Source organism: Artibeus jamaicensis, unplaced genomic scaffold, assembly GCF_021234435.1.
Source record: "Artibeus jamaicensis isolate MK-2021 breed Jamaican fruit bat unplaced genomic scaffold, CSHL_Jam_final contig_426, whole genome shotgun sequence".
Taxonomy (NCBI): domain Eukaryota; kingdom Metazoa; phylum Chordata; class Mammalia; order Chiroptera; family Phyllostomidae; genus Artibeus; species Artibeus jamaicensis.
In genome coordinates, this window is record NW_026521826.1 from 10,600,835 (window position 1) to 10,616,352 (window position 15,518).

Consider the following 15,518-nt stretch of genomic DNA (forward strand, 5'->3'; position numbering starts at 1 on the left):
TCCAGGAATGTGGAGAATCAACAGAAGTTATATGTGTTTTTTTTTTCTTTTGAAATTCTCATCAAAGGATAAGCTTATTGATTTTAGAGAGAGAGGAAGGGAGGGAGAGTCTGACCCCTGACCAGGGATGGAACCCTAAACCTTTAGGTGTAGGGGAGGAGGTTCCAACTAACTGAGCACCCCAGCCAGAGCATATGGGGATTTTGCACTGCTCAAGTGTTTGGTACCCCTAACCCCTGCATTGTTCAAGGGTCTCTACCATTTCTAGTAGAACAATTTAATTATATGTGTAGAGCTTTAGCATCACTCATTTTAGCTACCCTGAAAAATTATCTTTAAAAGGTTGCCTGGTTCATCCTTGATCTGTTTCTTATTTCATTGAAGAATACAGAGTATTTGCAGACTAACTTTTTTCTGTTATAAATTGCAAATATACTTCAGCTCTGATCTATTACTGAAGACACTATACATTGAAATTTACATTTAAGACCAAACATCTCTTTTGTTACCTTTAACATTACTTTGAATAATTATTGCAATGATTCTTCCTAGGATTTCACGTAACATGTAAAAGAAGTATGTCAGTACATTTGTCAATCAAATTCATTTTCTGTGCTTTATATTTGGCTTTTTGAGACTTTAAAGGTGATCAGCCTACCTTTATGTAACTTTCATAAATGATAATAATTATAATTTATGGTCAAGTCACAGTAATAAAACATCTCTTTTCTCAGCAAAAAAAGAGGAAGAAGTAACACTATCTCTATTTTCAGAAGACATGATCTGGTATATAGAAAATCCTAAGGAATGCAGTAAAAAACTACTAAATGTAATAAATGAGTTCAGCATTCCTGCAGCATACAAGGTAAATATACAGAAATCAATTGTATTTACACACACTTGGGTGAGTAATCTAAAGGTAAAACTAAGGAAACAATTCCACTTATGATAGCCAGAAGAATAGAATACTTAGGAGGAAATATAACAAAACGTATCCTCTCAAAACTACAAAATGTTGTTGAAAAAATTAAAGAAATATAAATAACTGGGAAAGCATCTCATCTTCTTAGATCAGAAGATTTAACATTGCTAAAATGGCAATACTCACCAAACTGATCTACAGATTATATACAATCTCTATCATATTCCCAAATAACTTTGTAGAAATTGAAAAGCTAATTCTATAATTCATACAAAATTGCAAGGAACCCAGACTATCCAATAAGCAGTTCTGAAAAAGAACTGTAAAGTAGAGGGACTCATACTTCTAAACTTAAAAACTTACTGCAAAGCAATGGTAAGACACTGAAAAAAAAAGGAACCTTTGTACACTGTTGGTGAGAATGTAAATTGGTACAGTCACTATGGAAAACTGTGAATGCTCCTCAAAAAATTTAAAATAAAACTACCATATGACCCAGCAATTCCACTTCTTGGTATTTATCCACAGTAAATGAAAACACTTAAACTTGTTAAGATATTTGCATCTCCATGTTCATCTGAAGGTAATGCAGCATTATTGGTACCAATCAGTGCATGGAAGCAACCTAAGTGTCCATCAACGGATGAATGGATACAGGAAATGTGATACACACACAGACACACACACATACCCCACAGTGGAATATTATGCATACATAAAAAGAAGAAAATCTTGTGATTTGCGACAACTTAGACCTTGAGGGCATTATATACTAAGTGAAATAAGCAGATAAGGACAAATACCATATGGTCTCACTTATATGTGGAATCCAAAACAAAACAGGACAAAACAAAATAATGAACTCATAGATTCAGAGAACGAATTGATGATAGTCAGAGGTGGGAGGCACAAAGTGAATGAAGGTAGCCAAAAGATAGAAACTTCCAGTTATAAAATAAGTCATGGGGATGTAATGTACAGCACAATAAGTAATAATACTGTATTGAATATTTGCTAAGAAAGTAGATCTTAAAAGTTCTCATCATAAGAAAAAAATTTGTAATTATGTGTGGGTGATGAATGTTAACTGGACTTATACTGGTGACCATTTAAAAATGTATACAAATATAGTGTTACTATATTGCATACCTGAAACTAATATGTTACATGTCAATTATATCTTCATAAAAAAGAAAAAAAGAAACTAATATGCAATAAAAGGAGCTTAACACAAAATTAGACAAATAAACTACTAGTTTAGATAAAAAATTAACTTAGATCCTATACATGGCAACAAATTTCAGATGGATAAAAGACTTAATAACAACAAAACAGGGGAATATACATATTCTGATTCTTGGTGGGGAAATACATTCTGAATATTAAATAAAGGGGAAACACTTTGGTAATATATTTCTGAATACATAAAAACTTTAACAAGCTTATCTGAAATTAACTATTGAACTGAGCAACAGAGTGAAGGAAAATTACAATGTAATAAACTAATAAGAAATATTTTCTCTGTAATATTTTAACCAATACTTGCATGCATACATATATAGACTTAAATATGGAAATATAAACAAATATGTATTATTTTTTAATAAAAATTTTAAAGAATTTTATTTATTTATTTTAGAGAGAGGAGAAGTGATGGATAAAGAGAGGAAGAGGAGAGAAGTATTGATGTGTGCATCATCCTGGCTGGGGACTGAATCCACAACCCAGGCATGTGTCCCGACCAAGAATCAAATAGGCAGCTTGACACTCAACAAATCAAGCCACACTGGTCAGGACTGAATTGTTTATAAATATATATAGTATATATATGTGTGTGTATACACACATACACACACGATCTATACTCAGATCTAGATGCTTTGTCAGGAAAGAGATATTAAAGAAAATACAAACGTATAAATACATGGTATTGTCATGTGGAAAACATAACATCCTATATGTATTAAATAAAAAAATGTACCACATTTAGTAAAGAAAGTTTGCAAAGAAAATTCACGAGCCTAATTTTGGTAGACAAGTGGCAAAAGCGGTGCAAAAACACACTGCCGGTAGGCATGAAATGTTATTCCTAGACCTGGGGTTCTCAGTTCCCAGCAGCTATGGATTCTGCCAGAGCTCAAACCCTGCTGAATACAGCGCCTGTTTTCTGGACTTGACATTCGAGCGCTCTAGGGAAGCCTCTGCCCACGTGACCCGTCAAACGTTCTACTCTCTGCTTGTCCTTATATTGTTTCCAGACCGGACAATTCCTGATACTTTTACTTTCCAGCCCAAACTAACTTCTACATTTAGGCTTAGGTCAGGTCGGGGTGGGTTAAAAAAGAAAAAAAGAAAAAAAAACAGCCTTACCCAATTGTCAACTTGGAGTCATTCAGAAACAGGTTATTCATTTCTGTCACGAGACTTGGAAAGGCGTGTGTGCGTGTGTGTGTGTGTGTGTGTGTGTGTGTGTGTGTTTAATGCATATGAACGATTTAGAATTTAGGTCTTCCTCTCGAAAGATGAAAGAAACAGTATGTCAGCTCCAGTAGGAAGTTCATTATTAAAATTAAAACACGGAGGAACTCTGGGGCTTTGCTGAGTGCGATCAGTGCAAAGGATGATAGTAAGTTTTAGCAGCTGGACACGTTTTGCACACGAACACGTGGACGCATGTTTTGCACACGGCATATATTTTGCACTTGGACACATGGACACGCTCTATACACGGATGCACAGGTACGTTTTGCACCTGGACATATTTTGCACACGGACTGTTTTGCCCAGCAAAGCGTGGCGGCAGCGACTGGGGAGTTGGACGCAGATGACCACGACGTGGCGCTGGCTCCGAGTCCCGCGAGGCGCGCCACAACCACCGGGAAACTACAACTCCCGGCGCTCGCGGCCATCTCGCCACAGGCCCTAATCTCCAGCATCGAGAGTCGCCGGGATACGCAGCTGGGGGCGCTTGGCAGCCAGCGGCATGGAGCCCCAGGTCGCGGACGCCTGCTTCATGGGCGACGTGGGTACGTGCGGGGCGCCGCGGTGGTGCGGCCGTGGGGCTGCGATACAGGGATTATGGAGCCCGGGGGATGGCAAAAGAGCGAGGACCGCCAGAGCGGGCTTTGGGGGGCTGAAGAGGTGCATCTGATGACATTGGCTTTGTGATCGGTGATGCGCCCTCTGCACTGGTCGTCAGGGGCGATTTGATGGGCCCTGGTTGGGGGTCCATGTCCTTAAAGGAGGAGGGTTCGGTGATCCCCTGCTTTCAGACGTGGTGGTTTCTGTGCCCCACCCCCGTGCCCCAGCGCGTTACAGTATTGGTCATGATGATGACGCGACGGTAGTGGGACTTCCGAACCAAAGACCCACCGCCAGAGCTCTGGCAACCTTGAGGAAGATGCGGATGCGGGTGGAGTCGGGTGGGTAGTCATGGACAAGTTGAAGGAGAACCTAGGTAATGCACATGGGGGACCATTTGTAACTCAGCTGGGGTTCAAGCCCAGGGTGGGAGCTGGAACGTCTTCCAGGTGCCTGTGAGAAAGCAGTGCCGCAGTCATGAGTGCACCCCCCTACACCCACACACACACACACACACACACACACACACACACACACACTCAGGTTTGACAGAAGGAATCAGCTCCAGAAGGAGGATGTGCCCTTGTGACATTGTCACACTATGTAAAAAATGAAATCTTGGTTCTTCACTGATTCTTCTTTACCATTTTGGCTATCCCAGAATGAAATGGGTTTGAGGGCAAAGGGACATTCTTTCCAGGAGCACACTTTCTTGCCTGTTTAGTAATTCTACAGCAAATAAAATGAGTGGTGAAAGCACGTCGAAAGCCTGGAAAGAAAACAAAATCTAAAGTATTTCTACTTTAAAACAAGTGGGAGTAAAAACAATAGTGGGAGTAAAAGTAAAATTTACCTGAAGGTAAATTTAAGAGGAACTGCAGTCATAGTAAAGCAAAGGTGTTTTGATTTTGCAAATGAACCAACTTCAACTCGATTAAAAGCATTTAATAAGCCTGTTTTTACTTGACATTCTGCCTCAGGCAGACACAAGACTTTGATCCTGCCAGTGTGATCTACATTTGTTCGATCGATTAAATAATCAACAAACAGCTAATCATGGAAGTCTCTTTAAACACAATTTTATTTGTGTAGAGCATTGAGTAGCACAGCATAACTTCTGAGGGGTTTTTTTTTTCAGAGTTTAAGGAATGTGACTTTGGAAAAGCACATTCTAAACTAATGGACACAGTTTCTGGAGTTTGTGACCATTTTTAACTACTGTAATATAGTTCTTCAAGATAGTTCCTGCTGACTCTTCTATTTCAAAACAAATGAATAAGCTGACTTTGTTGAATCCCAAACAACACTGTTATCCCAGCAGAAGTACAGGCCCATTGTGGGGCTATTTTGACATTTTGATCTCAAATTCTAGTCGTGAACTCCAACCAAAGCATGTAAGTTTTCCAGTTTCTAAAGTAACACCTCACAGAGATGAAGAGTGCCGTCTTACAATATGGCCTTCTCAATAAATACAATAACTGTAGGGCAAAGTCACATCCTAAAGTGAATCCGATGTTTATATAACTTAGCAAATGTAACACAGTGTTATTCACCCAAGGTAAGTGTCTATTTGCAAAGTTGAAAAAGTGATCCTCGTACTCAGCATCTTTGCTCAAGAGGTTCTGACTTCGAAGAGGCTGGGAGAAAATAAAAGGGAGCCTCAGGGAGTTTGGGTTCTAAGCAAGGCGAGCTACTTAGTTCTTCAGTTATCCTTAGTCAAGAATTCTAAACACAATTCATTGCTGTCTGCAATGTTTAGGAGATGAGATGGAGAGAGAGAAAGCAGAGGGCAGCTCTCGGGACGGCAGCAAGAGCCACTGAGCTCCTAGTTTATATGTGGCACTAGCCACAAGCCCTGGGAGAGCTGCTAGACAGTTATCATTGTTGATCATTTAAGGCAAAACTGAGTTCACACAGCTGGAAAGAAGAAAGCTGAGGTTTAAACCCAGGTGGACTGTTCAGTTTTGGGGGCTGTTGCTGGTACTACATTAAAATGTTCACACCATTCCCATCAAATAGGTCCATCTCTAACTGATTTGTAAGGCTGCCTGAAGAGCTGGCCTGGTTTTGTGACAGCATTGACAAATATACCTGTTGTGGGTTTCTCAGGAGACCTGGTGGTACTTTACGTGCAGTTTCCCCATTGTACCATATAGCCTTTCCTGCTGTGAGAAATGTATTTTCCTCAGGGGTTCACGGTCAGGAGCATCCCCGTGCCTGGGAACTTGTATACAAGTTCATCCTTCCGTCGTGTCTGCAGAATTTGATTTCTTAAAATTACTGTTGTACTGAAAGCACCTTGAGAAATCTAAATAATCAGTGCCCTGGCTGAGAAGTCAACTTCCTCTAAGCCTTTTCAAATCATGTTTCTGTTTATGCCTTACAGAGAACTGCATTCTAGAACTCTCTTTAATGTCTTTTAATGGAGAAGTTTCTGGGCACTGTGTTATACTGCTAACAGAAATGTCTGAAGGAAATCGTTAGGATGATTTTAACACCCGTTGGGGTTCTGAGGCAGTCACTGCGGCTGGTAGAGCCTGCCATCTTTAGCAGTACAAATGAGTTTAAACTTTTTGTTAGAACTTTCCCTCCTTGGAGAATGGGGAGAGGATGGGAGTTTCATAGTTGGGGATTAAGGAATAGTAGATAAAAGCAGGTGTCATGGACTAGACCACAAAGATCCTTCCAGAGAAAAGGAGAAAGGATAGTTAGCTGCTCTGGGAAGCTGGTTCCAGGACCCAGGGGAAGGTAAAGGCAGTGCTTTCCTACAGTAGAGAAATAACTAAACAGTGATTTGCAATCTTGGCTGCATACTAAAATGGCCTGAGGATCTTTAAAAAATGCAGATGCCTGGGCCCCACCCCCATAAACCCTGATTTAATTGCTGTGTGGTGCAGCCTAGCTACTATGCATTTAAAAAGTGCCCCACATGCAACCAAAGTTGAGAACCACTGAAGTAAAGGAAGTCTTGGCCTATTGCAGCTTGAAAAATTTGAGCGAATCTGGAAGAATTTTATGAAAGCAGGGAGGACAACAAATGAAGGTGAAGCAAACCCAAGCATGTAAGCACAAAAAGAGGTAAATTTTTGGTTCAGAATTAAAATGAAAATGGGCTGAATGTCACAACATGCTAAGAAATTTAAGCTTCTTCATTAATTATAGTCATCTCTCATAGAGACTCTGTGTGCCCAGCAGGAAAATGAGTTTATCACCTAGTTCACTGCTCCGTAGAAGCTTGCTGTGTAAAAATTACAGTGTTGTCCCTGGAAGATAACCAGTCACCTTGGGTTTTCTCTCTAAACCTTTTTAGCCAAGTCTTGTTTGCAGCCCATTTCTTGGGCTGAATTGCTTCTGCAAATGGCTTGTAATTTCTGTTTTCCTTACTAAGTCTTACCTAGGAAGAGGATAGTCTTATTCCAAATTCTAGGAGTGGACTCTCATGTTGCCCCATCGGTACTAATGCTTATAAAGAATTTGGGGCATGAAAGGGCAAAGTAACAAATTTAGACTATAAAAGGGCAGTGTCTATCTAAATAAGCAGGCAAGACAAAATAATTTTTTTCTTTATAATTATTTGTATTTTCAGTAAATTCACAACTCTCAAAGAGCTGGTGAAGCTGTGTGAAATTCTTGCTGAGAAATTCCACGCCCTTCTCCTCCTTGCCTTTTGGATTGGTTTATTCCTCAGGCTGCTAGCAGGCCCCAGGACTTCCTGGGATTCACCTTTGGAAAATATTATACATATTTTGGTTTTAAAAGCTTCACTTTGCAACTTGCACTGGTGAAGTAGAAACAAAGGGAAGCGCTGATGTCAACCACGAATTTGATCAGCGTAATCTGATAGCATCAGGTAGAAAGAAGGGAGGAGGAATGTTTTCCTTCTCCTCTTTCTACCTGCCTAAAGATTTAAACAGCATCAAATTGTGGTCTGACACAGTGTATTGAAGCAACAGTTGAAAACTAGGTCCTCGGAGATGCACCAATCACTAGCAACATTTTAAGGAGCAGAATTTATAGAAGTGAGAAGATCATTTAAATTCTCTGAATTGCCCTTCGTGGCCAGTGTGTGGATGGAGATTAGGCTACTAGTAGGCAAAAGTTGAGAAGACACTTCTAAGCCTCTGCTCAGATCTCAGAGCTGGGGAGCAAGCATTTTAACATTCCTGCCATTTAAAATCACCTCTTCAACGTGCTGAGGCTAACAGATATTCGGAAAGTAGATTGGAGTGACCTCACCTGTTCCATCATGGTTGCAATTGAAGCAGTGTATTTTTAACACAAGCACAGACACATGCATCCTGCTGTAAGACAACACAATTTTGTGTGAGTTAGTTAGTTTTGGGCCTCTTTCAAAGGTACTTACAGCAAAGTCAAATGCCAAAAGGGACTTTTTATAAGAAGTTTCCCACTGTGTGAGGTGAATTTCATTGCATGATTCCAGATGATAGAATTATAGGAAAAGGGGGCTCTAAAGCTTATTTTATATTCCATGTATAGAAGCCCCTCTAATTCTAGAAATGGTGGCCTGCCAGGGGTCAGGAGTCAGGGGTTAATAAATATCACGTGTGCAGTCATATGAACGGTCACTCAGAACCCACTGGAAAAAAGAACAGGAAGCAATTGTTCAAGGATGAAAAACTGAAGTTACCTGTGCTTATGTATGTATGTACCTGTGCTTTTGTATGTATGTCAAACAAAAACCTTTGACATTCATTAGTTGTTTATGAGTGGTCAAGCTTTGAGAATTTGACTTTGATGGGTTGGAAAGGCAAAGCGAGAAATCAGTGTGTACTATTTGGGCTGGAGTATATTTAACATGTTTACTGGGAGCCAGAGCCAAGAATCCCAGCTGGGACAGGAAATATGTCCCGTGTCCAGATGGGCCAGTTCCTAGATGATGGAACACACACACAAACACACACATGAGCCTGGTGTAGTATGAGAAGCAGAGATTCTTATGCTGTGTGATCTTAGGCAAGCCTTTTGCTGTATTTGTTTTCTAAAATGGGTTAAGTGAGAGATTATAAAGGATTTCTTGTTAGTATTTAACATGTATTCCATAGATGTAATACTGTACATAGTTTAAGAAATTAAACGGAACCACAAGATTCACCATGAGACATTTCTGTCTTCTTCCAATTCCCCCTCAACCCTCATTGATTTCCACTACCTGGAAGCAACTACATCCTTTAACTTCTTCAGCTGTTCATCTGGTTCACCTCCATTTGTCTAACATGCTGAAAATGCAGTTTCCTGACTTTCAAACTTCACTTTCCCTGCAGACGTCCTGTTGTGGGAGACGAAGCCCTTGCCCACTCTGTGCTCCTCTACCTCCATCCACTTCCCTGCGGGATCCTCTAATATAATCACATTTTCTTTAAATCAGTATCCGGCATTCACATTATTTTGACTGTGAATATTGTCCACAGCTGCGCTCCTTGCTGCAGTAGGATTACATTTCTCTCTTTGTATAACTTGTTGCTTTTCTTAGCAGTAACAACCGTTCTGTTCTGTTTGTTTAGTTTTCTCTATTCAGGATTACTAATTCATCCCCAGACTGTCGGTCTGCTTCCTCCTACTAAGACCTCTTTCTTGGCTGTCTTTCTCTTCTTAGCAATCTCTTTTTACTTCCTTTCTCTTTGCTTTCAGTTATTCTCTTTCACTTTCTTCTTACCTCCTTTACCAAGTCCTGACTGTCATGTCTCCATGGGGAGATAGCTTTTTTTTTACTTAATTTTTACTCATTTAACACCTTAAACCACACTCTGGGCCACTTGACCGCATATTTACTGACAAAAGATATTTTAGGTACTCATAATTAAAACTCTGAAAAAGACCTTGCTGAAAAATCTCTTAAAAGGCAACAGAATGCACTGACTGGTGTGGCTCAGTGGGTTGGGCATCGTCCTGCAAACAGAAAGGTTTCGGATTCGATTCCTGGTCAGGGTGCTTGTCTGGTTTGTAGGCCAGGGAGAGGGCAACTGATCAATGTCTCCCTTGCACATTGATATTTCTCTCCCTCCCTTTCTCTTTCCATTCCCCTATAAATAAATCAATCTTTTTTTTAAAAAGCAACAATGCTTGGCCCCAATTCCTAAATAAGGGCTTCTACATATAAGAATAAAGATTTCTGTTTTCCCTTGAGAACCAAGGCGACTGCTAATTTCCAATACACTAGAACTTTAATTCAGACTGTACTATTCAAAACTGGTGGTTGTGATCATTGCTATTAATTCATCACCCATTTTGTGCCAGGCTCCTCACATGATTGTGTCTGGGTCTCAGAGCATCCTGCAGAGTGGGTGGTGTCATCCTTAGATGCTGGTCTCTGCCCTTGTGGGTCATCCTTAGATGCTGGTCTCTGACCTTGTGGGTTTATGACCCTTTCCTTTTTTTATTCCTTTACTATCAGAGGAATACTTTCTGATGAGTATACTTTGCTGTGCTTTCTGGAAGTGTGGATTGTAAAGGATTTCTAAGGTCCTTTCAGTTCCTTCTTAAATTATTCATTGGTAGATTTTACACAAACATCCTTTTCCTTTTGGGACGTGGGGGGATGAGTCACTCGGGACCTCTGACTTTCCCCGAGAGCTGACAGTAGCCCAGGGAGCAGGCCTCCGAAAACCATCTCTCGCAACTTCAGTGCTCATTCTTGGCTGCTATGTCCCCCACACTTGGCTCCCCTACAGGAATGGCCTGCCCTCCATTCTATCTTGTTCTGCCATCATTTCAAGAATGTTTACCGGGGTATTTGGTAGAAGGGCTTACGCCAGAGCTGGCAGATTATTTTCAATGTGCAGCTGTGGCCGAAAAGGACCTTTCTGCAGCAAGGACCTCAGGCTGCCCTTAATGACGTACTTGGAACAAAGTTCTTGGCTCGAGCAACATATAAAGGTGCATGGTGCAAATTGACCCCAACTCAAAGCCAGTGTGTTGGATTAGCTTTGTAGTGAAGGTGTTCTCTGCAGCATTTGGAAAACAGTTTGTTAGAGTAGGGCTGCTGCCTGTGGAGAGACCCACCCAGCTCAGGGAGGAAAGGTCTGGAGCGGGGCCAGGGCCACGCACAGGGCTGGCACAGACAGAGTGGCTTGGGCTTTCGTCACTGGAGAGTTTGGTAGGCCCGATGAGACCTCTGCTCTACAGGGACAGGGGACCTGTCAGGCCATGGGTATCATAGACGCAGGTTCTCTGGGAGGCCTGGTGGACCCTTGGCTGAAGAGCTGTTGTTTGGGCCCACAGAGCAGAGTTCTAGTCTCTGGGTGACTAAGTGGGATGCTGGCGAAGTGGCTTCCTGGACAAAAAAAGGGTGTGGGGGTGGGGAGAGAAGGAACACAAACAAGATTCTGATTTGCTGCTTTCCCTGGTGTAAATATTCATACCTCGGCTGACTTTGAGCTCCCCCTTGGTTTCTGGTTGGGCTGAATTCCTGGGTACGTAGCACTTGGCTCTGGAGAGCTGGTAGGAATACAAGCTGCTGTGTCAAAGGGGCCAGAAAATGTGCAGGTAAACCACACAGGGACTCAGTACAGGGGACTCACACAGGATCCATGTACTGAAATTGGGGGCCAAGATGGGGCTTATTGTGGAACAAGGACAGATGGCAGAGCTGGGACCCAAGATCCCAACGGGACTAGCAGTAGTCATAATAATGGTGATGATCCCATCAGAGTCACAATGCCCGGCATTTACTCAGTGCTTACAATGGGCTGGGCACTGTGAAAACAGCATCCATTCAGTTTTCAAAGCCACTCTGTGGGGTAGACAAAAGTATCTTCATTTTATAAGTGAGAAAACTGAGGCTTTGAGAGGGTAACTTGTGCAAGGTCGCAGAGCTCATAAGTGGCAGAGACAGGTGTGAGGTGATTTTGGAGACTCCTTGGTCACCACATACGGTCTCCCTCAAGGCAGGCTGATGGCGAACTACTTGAAGTACTCAGCTGGTGCTTCTTAACTCCCAAAGGATGGGCTTGGGCCCAGAGCCCTCAGATGGGAGTGTCCGGGGCCACAGCTAAGGCAATGATGGTGTCAGAGCTGGGAACCAGAAAGGTGCACATCAGGTACACAGGCTGAGTCAATTAGGTCAAACTCTGGGGCAGAAAGGTAGCAGAAGTGTTCCCAAGCATCTGCTATTCCTTTTTGGGTAACTCTTGACTGTCATCTGGCAGTAGATTTGTAGATGACATTGGTGAAACTCTCTAGTTTTCAAGAAGACAGCCTCACTTAGTGCTTCATGAGCTTGGGCTTGTCAGTAGCTGGTAGACATGAAAAATGCCACAGGTGTCACCATGACCTCAAACCAAAGCACAGACAAGAGGCAGAAAGGAGCTGGGATGCAGCTATCAGTGTAGAGCCCAAGTGCCCAGATGCTCTACCAGGACTGCAGCCTTGGCTCTTGTTACTACTCCTATTTAATTGATGCCTTGGTGCCTCGCTCAGTGCCAGGAGCTGGGCAGGCCTGTGAGGGGCAGGGAAGGTTGTGCTTTGGCGTGTGGAAAGTCGGGGGAGGGCAGACCCAACTGCAGAGGGAAGGCATTTTCTGGCAAGTCAAACCTGCTTCTGGAAAGTATTTATTCATCTCATACTTGTGTGCCAGGCGCTGTGCTAGAACCAGAGGGTGGGCTTGTCCTATCCTAAAGATGCTTGAAGATGGATGGGAGAAGAGTGCAAATGAAGTGCAGGTGTGAGGGTGTGTACAGCAATTGGTACAGAAATGGCATAAAGAAGGAAGTGGGTGGTTGGGCTGCATGTTGAAAGGCTTCTGAAGGAGCAGACATTCGACTGGGTCTTCCTGGGTGAGGAGAACTTTTTTCACGCAGTCAGAAGGAGGGGGATGGAGAGCTGGGGTGCATTTCAGGCAGGGACAGCAAACACAAAAGCCCAGGTCCTGGATCACTTGACACTAGGGAAGCTATGTGAAGTTCAGTATAATTGGAGACAATCATGTGTGTCTGGTGGTGGGGAGGTGATGGGAGGGGTAAGTGTGGGGGGAGGGGGGAGGAAGACTGGGAAAAGAGGCCAGGACTCTATCCTGGAGGGCCTGTGGGCCTGGTTTTTAAAGGAGCATGGGTTTTTGTCCTGAAGAAAGGGGCAATTGAAGGGTCCTGAGCAGGCCCCAGGTGACCCACTTATGATTTAGCTGCATTATGATTTAGCTCCAGGGAAGGAATGAGAAGACCAGAGGGGGATGTGATGAGAGGGAGGGGGTCATGGGAAGAGGGAAGCTAAGAAACCAGGTTAAGTGGCAGGGCTGGGATTTGGGGGAATGCTCGTCCCAGAGGGGACTTGACAGAACTGGAGGTTCTCAGGTTTCCAGGCTGGCCCCTCTCCCAGGCGACTGGGGCATCATGCCACTACTGGGGTTTAGGCACACGGCTGGAAACAAAGCCTGAGCTCAGGCCTGGCAGTGGGCTGACTAATATGTGCTCTCTTCACTTTTTGCTTTAAGGTGTCAGTGGGGGAAAGCTGAGCTTCTCACGGAGGGCCAGTGCTCATTCACACAGCTCTGTGGGGCACATGTATCCCCCACATTCTTTATGTTCAACTAGTTCCCACCTCCTTTGCTTCTCAGCCCTTTCTGAAGTCACCAGAAGCTGTCAAAGTCACATTCTCCCCACTCCCCCTGCTTCCCCTCCCCCCTGCTATAACTGTCCTCTGTGGTTGGTACCAGCTGCAGGTGACAACCTCCCCACCCCCTGGGACTCCTCCATCTTTTTGCTACTTACAAAAAAATAATTTAAAAAATTTTAGTTGTGGTTAAAAAAACCACACAGAAATTGTTTAAATGCTAAGTTCTAAGTATACGGTTCAGTAGTGTTGACTACATGCACATCGTTGTGCAACTGGTATCCAGAACATTTTCTTCTCGCAACACTGGGCTCTGCACCTGTTAAACTGCCCATTCTTTCCTCCCCCTGGCAACCACCGTTCTACTATATGTCTGTGTGAAGCGGATGACTTACGTATGGAATCATCTAAGTATTTGCCTTTTTGTGACTTTTAAAGTTTCAGTTAGCCTGGGCTATTGTGGCTCAGTGGATTGAGTGCTGACCTGCAAACCAAAGGGTTGCCAGTTCAATTCTCAGTCAGGGCACATGCCTGGGTTGCAGGCCCGTGGAGAGGCAACCACACATTGATGTTTCTCTTCCTCTCTTTCTCCCTTCCTACCCCTGTCTAAAAATAAATTTAAAAAATAAAGTTTCACTTAGTATAATGTCCTCAAGGTTCATTCATGCAGCATGTAACAGAATTTCCCTCCTTTTTAAGACTGACTAACATTCCATTGTATGGACAAACCACATTTCTTTATCCATTCATCTATCCATGGACACTTGGGTTGCATCTACTTTCTGACTATATTGCATAATTCTGCAGTGAACATAGAGGTGCAGATATCTCTTTAACATCCTGATTTCAGTTCCTTTGGGCATATTCCTAGGAGTGGGATTCCTGACTCATACAGTAAAATCTTTAATTTTCTTGAGGAACCAGAATACTCTTTTCCATAGTGGCTGTGCCATCTTATATTCAACAATGCACAAGGGCTCCAATTTCTTCACATCCTCACCAACATGTATTTATGTATTTATGTATTTATTTATTTATTTATTTAATTTTGAAAGTAGTGAACTTAATGGGTGTGAAGTAATATCTCATTGTAGTTGTGATTTGCACATTTCTGATGATTAGTGATGTTGAACATCTTTTTATGTGCTTGTTGGCCATTTGTATATCTTCTTTGGAGAAATATCTATTTAAGTCCTTTGCCAATTTTTAAACTAGATTGTTTATGTTGTTGAGTTGTGGGAGTTCTTTATATATTCTGGATATTAACCCCTACAAATATATGATTTGAAAATATTTTCTCCCATTCCGTAGGTTGCCTTTCAATCTGTTGATCATGCCCTTTGACGTGCACAAGTTTCTTTTCTCTGCTTTGTTATCACATCTGCTGCTTCTGATCTCTGCCCTCCATCACTGCTGCTGGTTACCAGTAAGTGGCATTTCCTCTACAGACTTGTCATAAAGAAAGAAAATTAGATTTTCATCTAAATTTTTTTCTGTACAGACTTCATAATTTCTTTTAGTAGTTCTCTTCATTCATTCATTCATTCATTCAACAAGTGGGTGAATATGAGCATCTTTGTTGAGCTATATTCTGGGCCAGGTGCCAGGAATACAGAGTCAACAAATGATGCTTGTCACAGGCTCACTGAGCCCTTCTCCTCTGTGATGCTCTCTTGACTGGCCCTGGATGCTTGGGTGATCTTGCTTCTGAGTTCCTATAACTTAAAATATTTCTCCAGTACCACATTTTGTTTCGAATTGTTTGCACGTCCCCCTTGCCCATGAACATGAACCGCTTATTGTCACATCTTACTCATCTTTGTACACCATGGTGGAAGATGCCATATCTCTCTAGGAAGCTGCTGGATGGAAGCATGTGGCAGCCATGCTTGGCTGCCCACTGTTCAGCCACAGGCTTCCCCAGTGCCCAACCTTTCTGAGCTGTACATCC

The 15,518-nt window shown here is 42.5% G+C and overlaps 1 protein-coding gene across 1 annotated transcript in view; it reads left to right on the forward strand.

Moving 5' to 3' along the window:
* Positions 1–3,625: 3,625 nt before the first annotated feature.
* Positions 3,626–15,518, forward strand: part of ASB13 (ankyrin repeat and SOCS box containing 13) — a 33,401-nt gene continuing 21,508 nt past the window's right edge. The window contains exon 1 of the mRNA XM_037156631.2: positions 3,626–3,948. Coding sequence (XP_037012526.2) covers positions 3,906–3,948 — 43 coding nt within the window. The 5' untranslated portion in view covers positions 3,626–3,905. The remainder of the gene's footprint in view (positions 3,949–15,518) is intronic.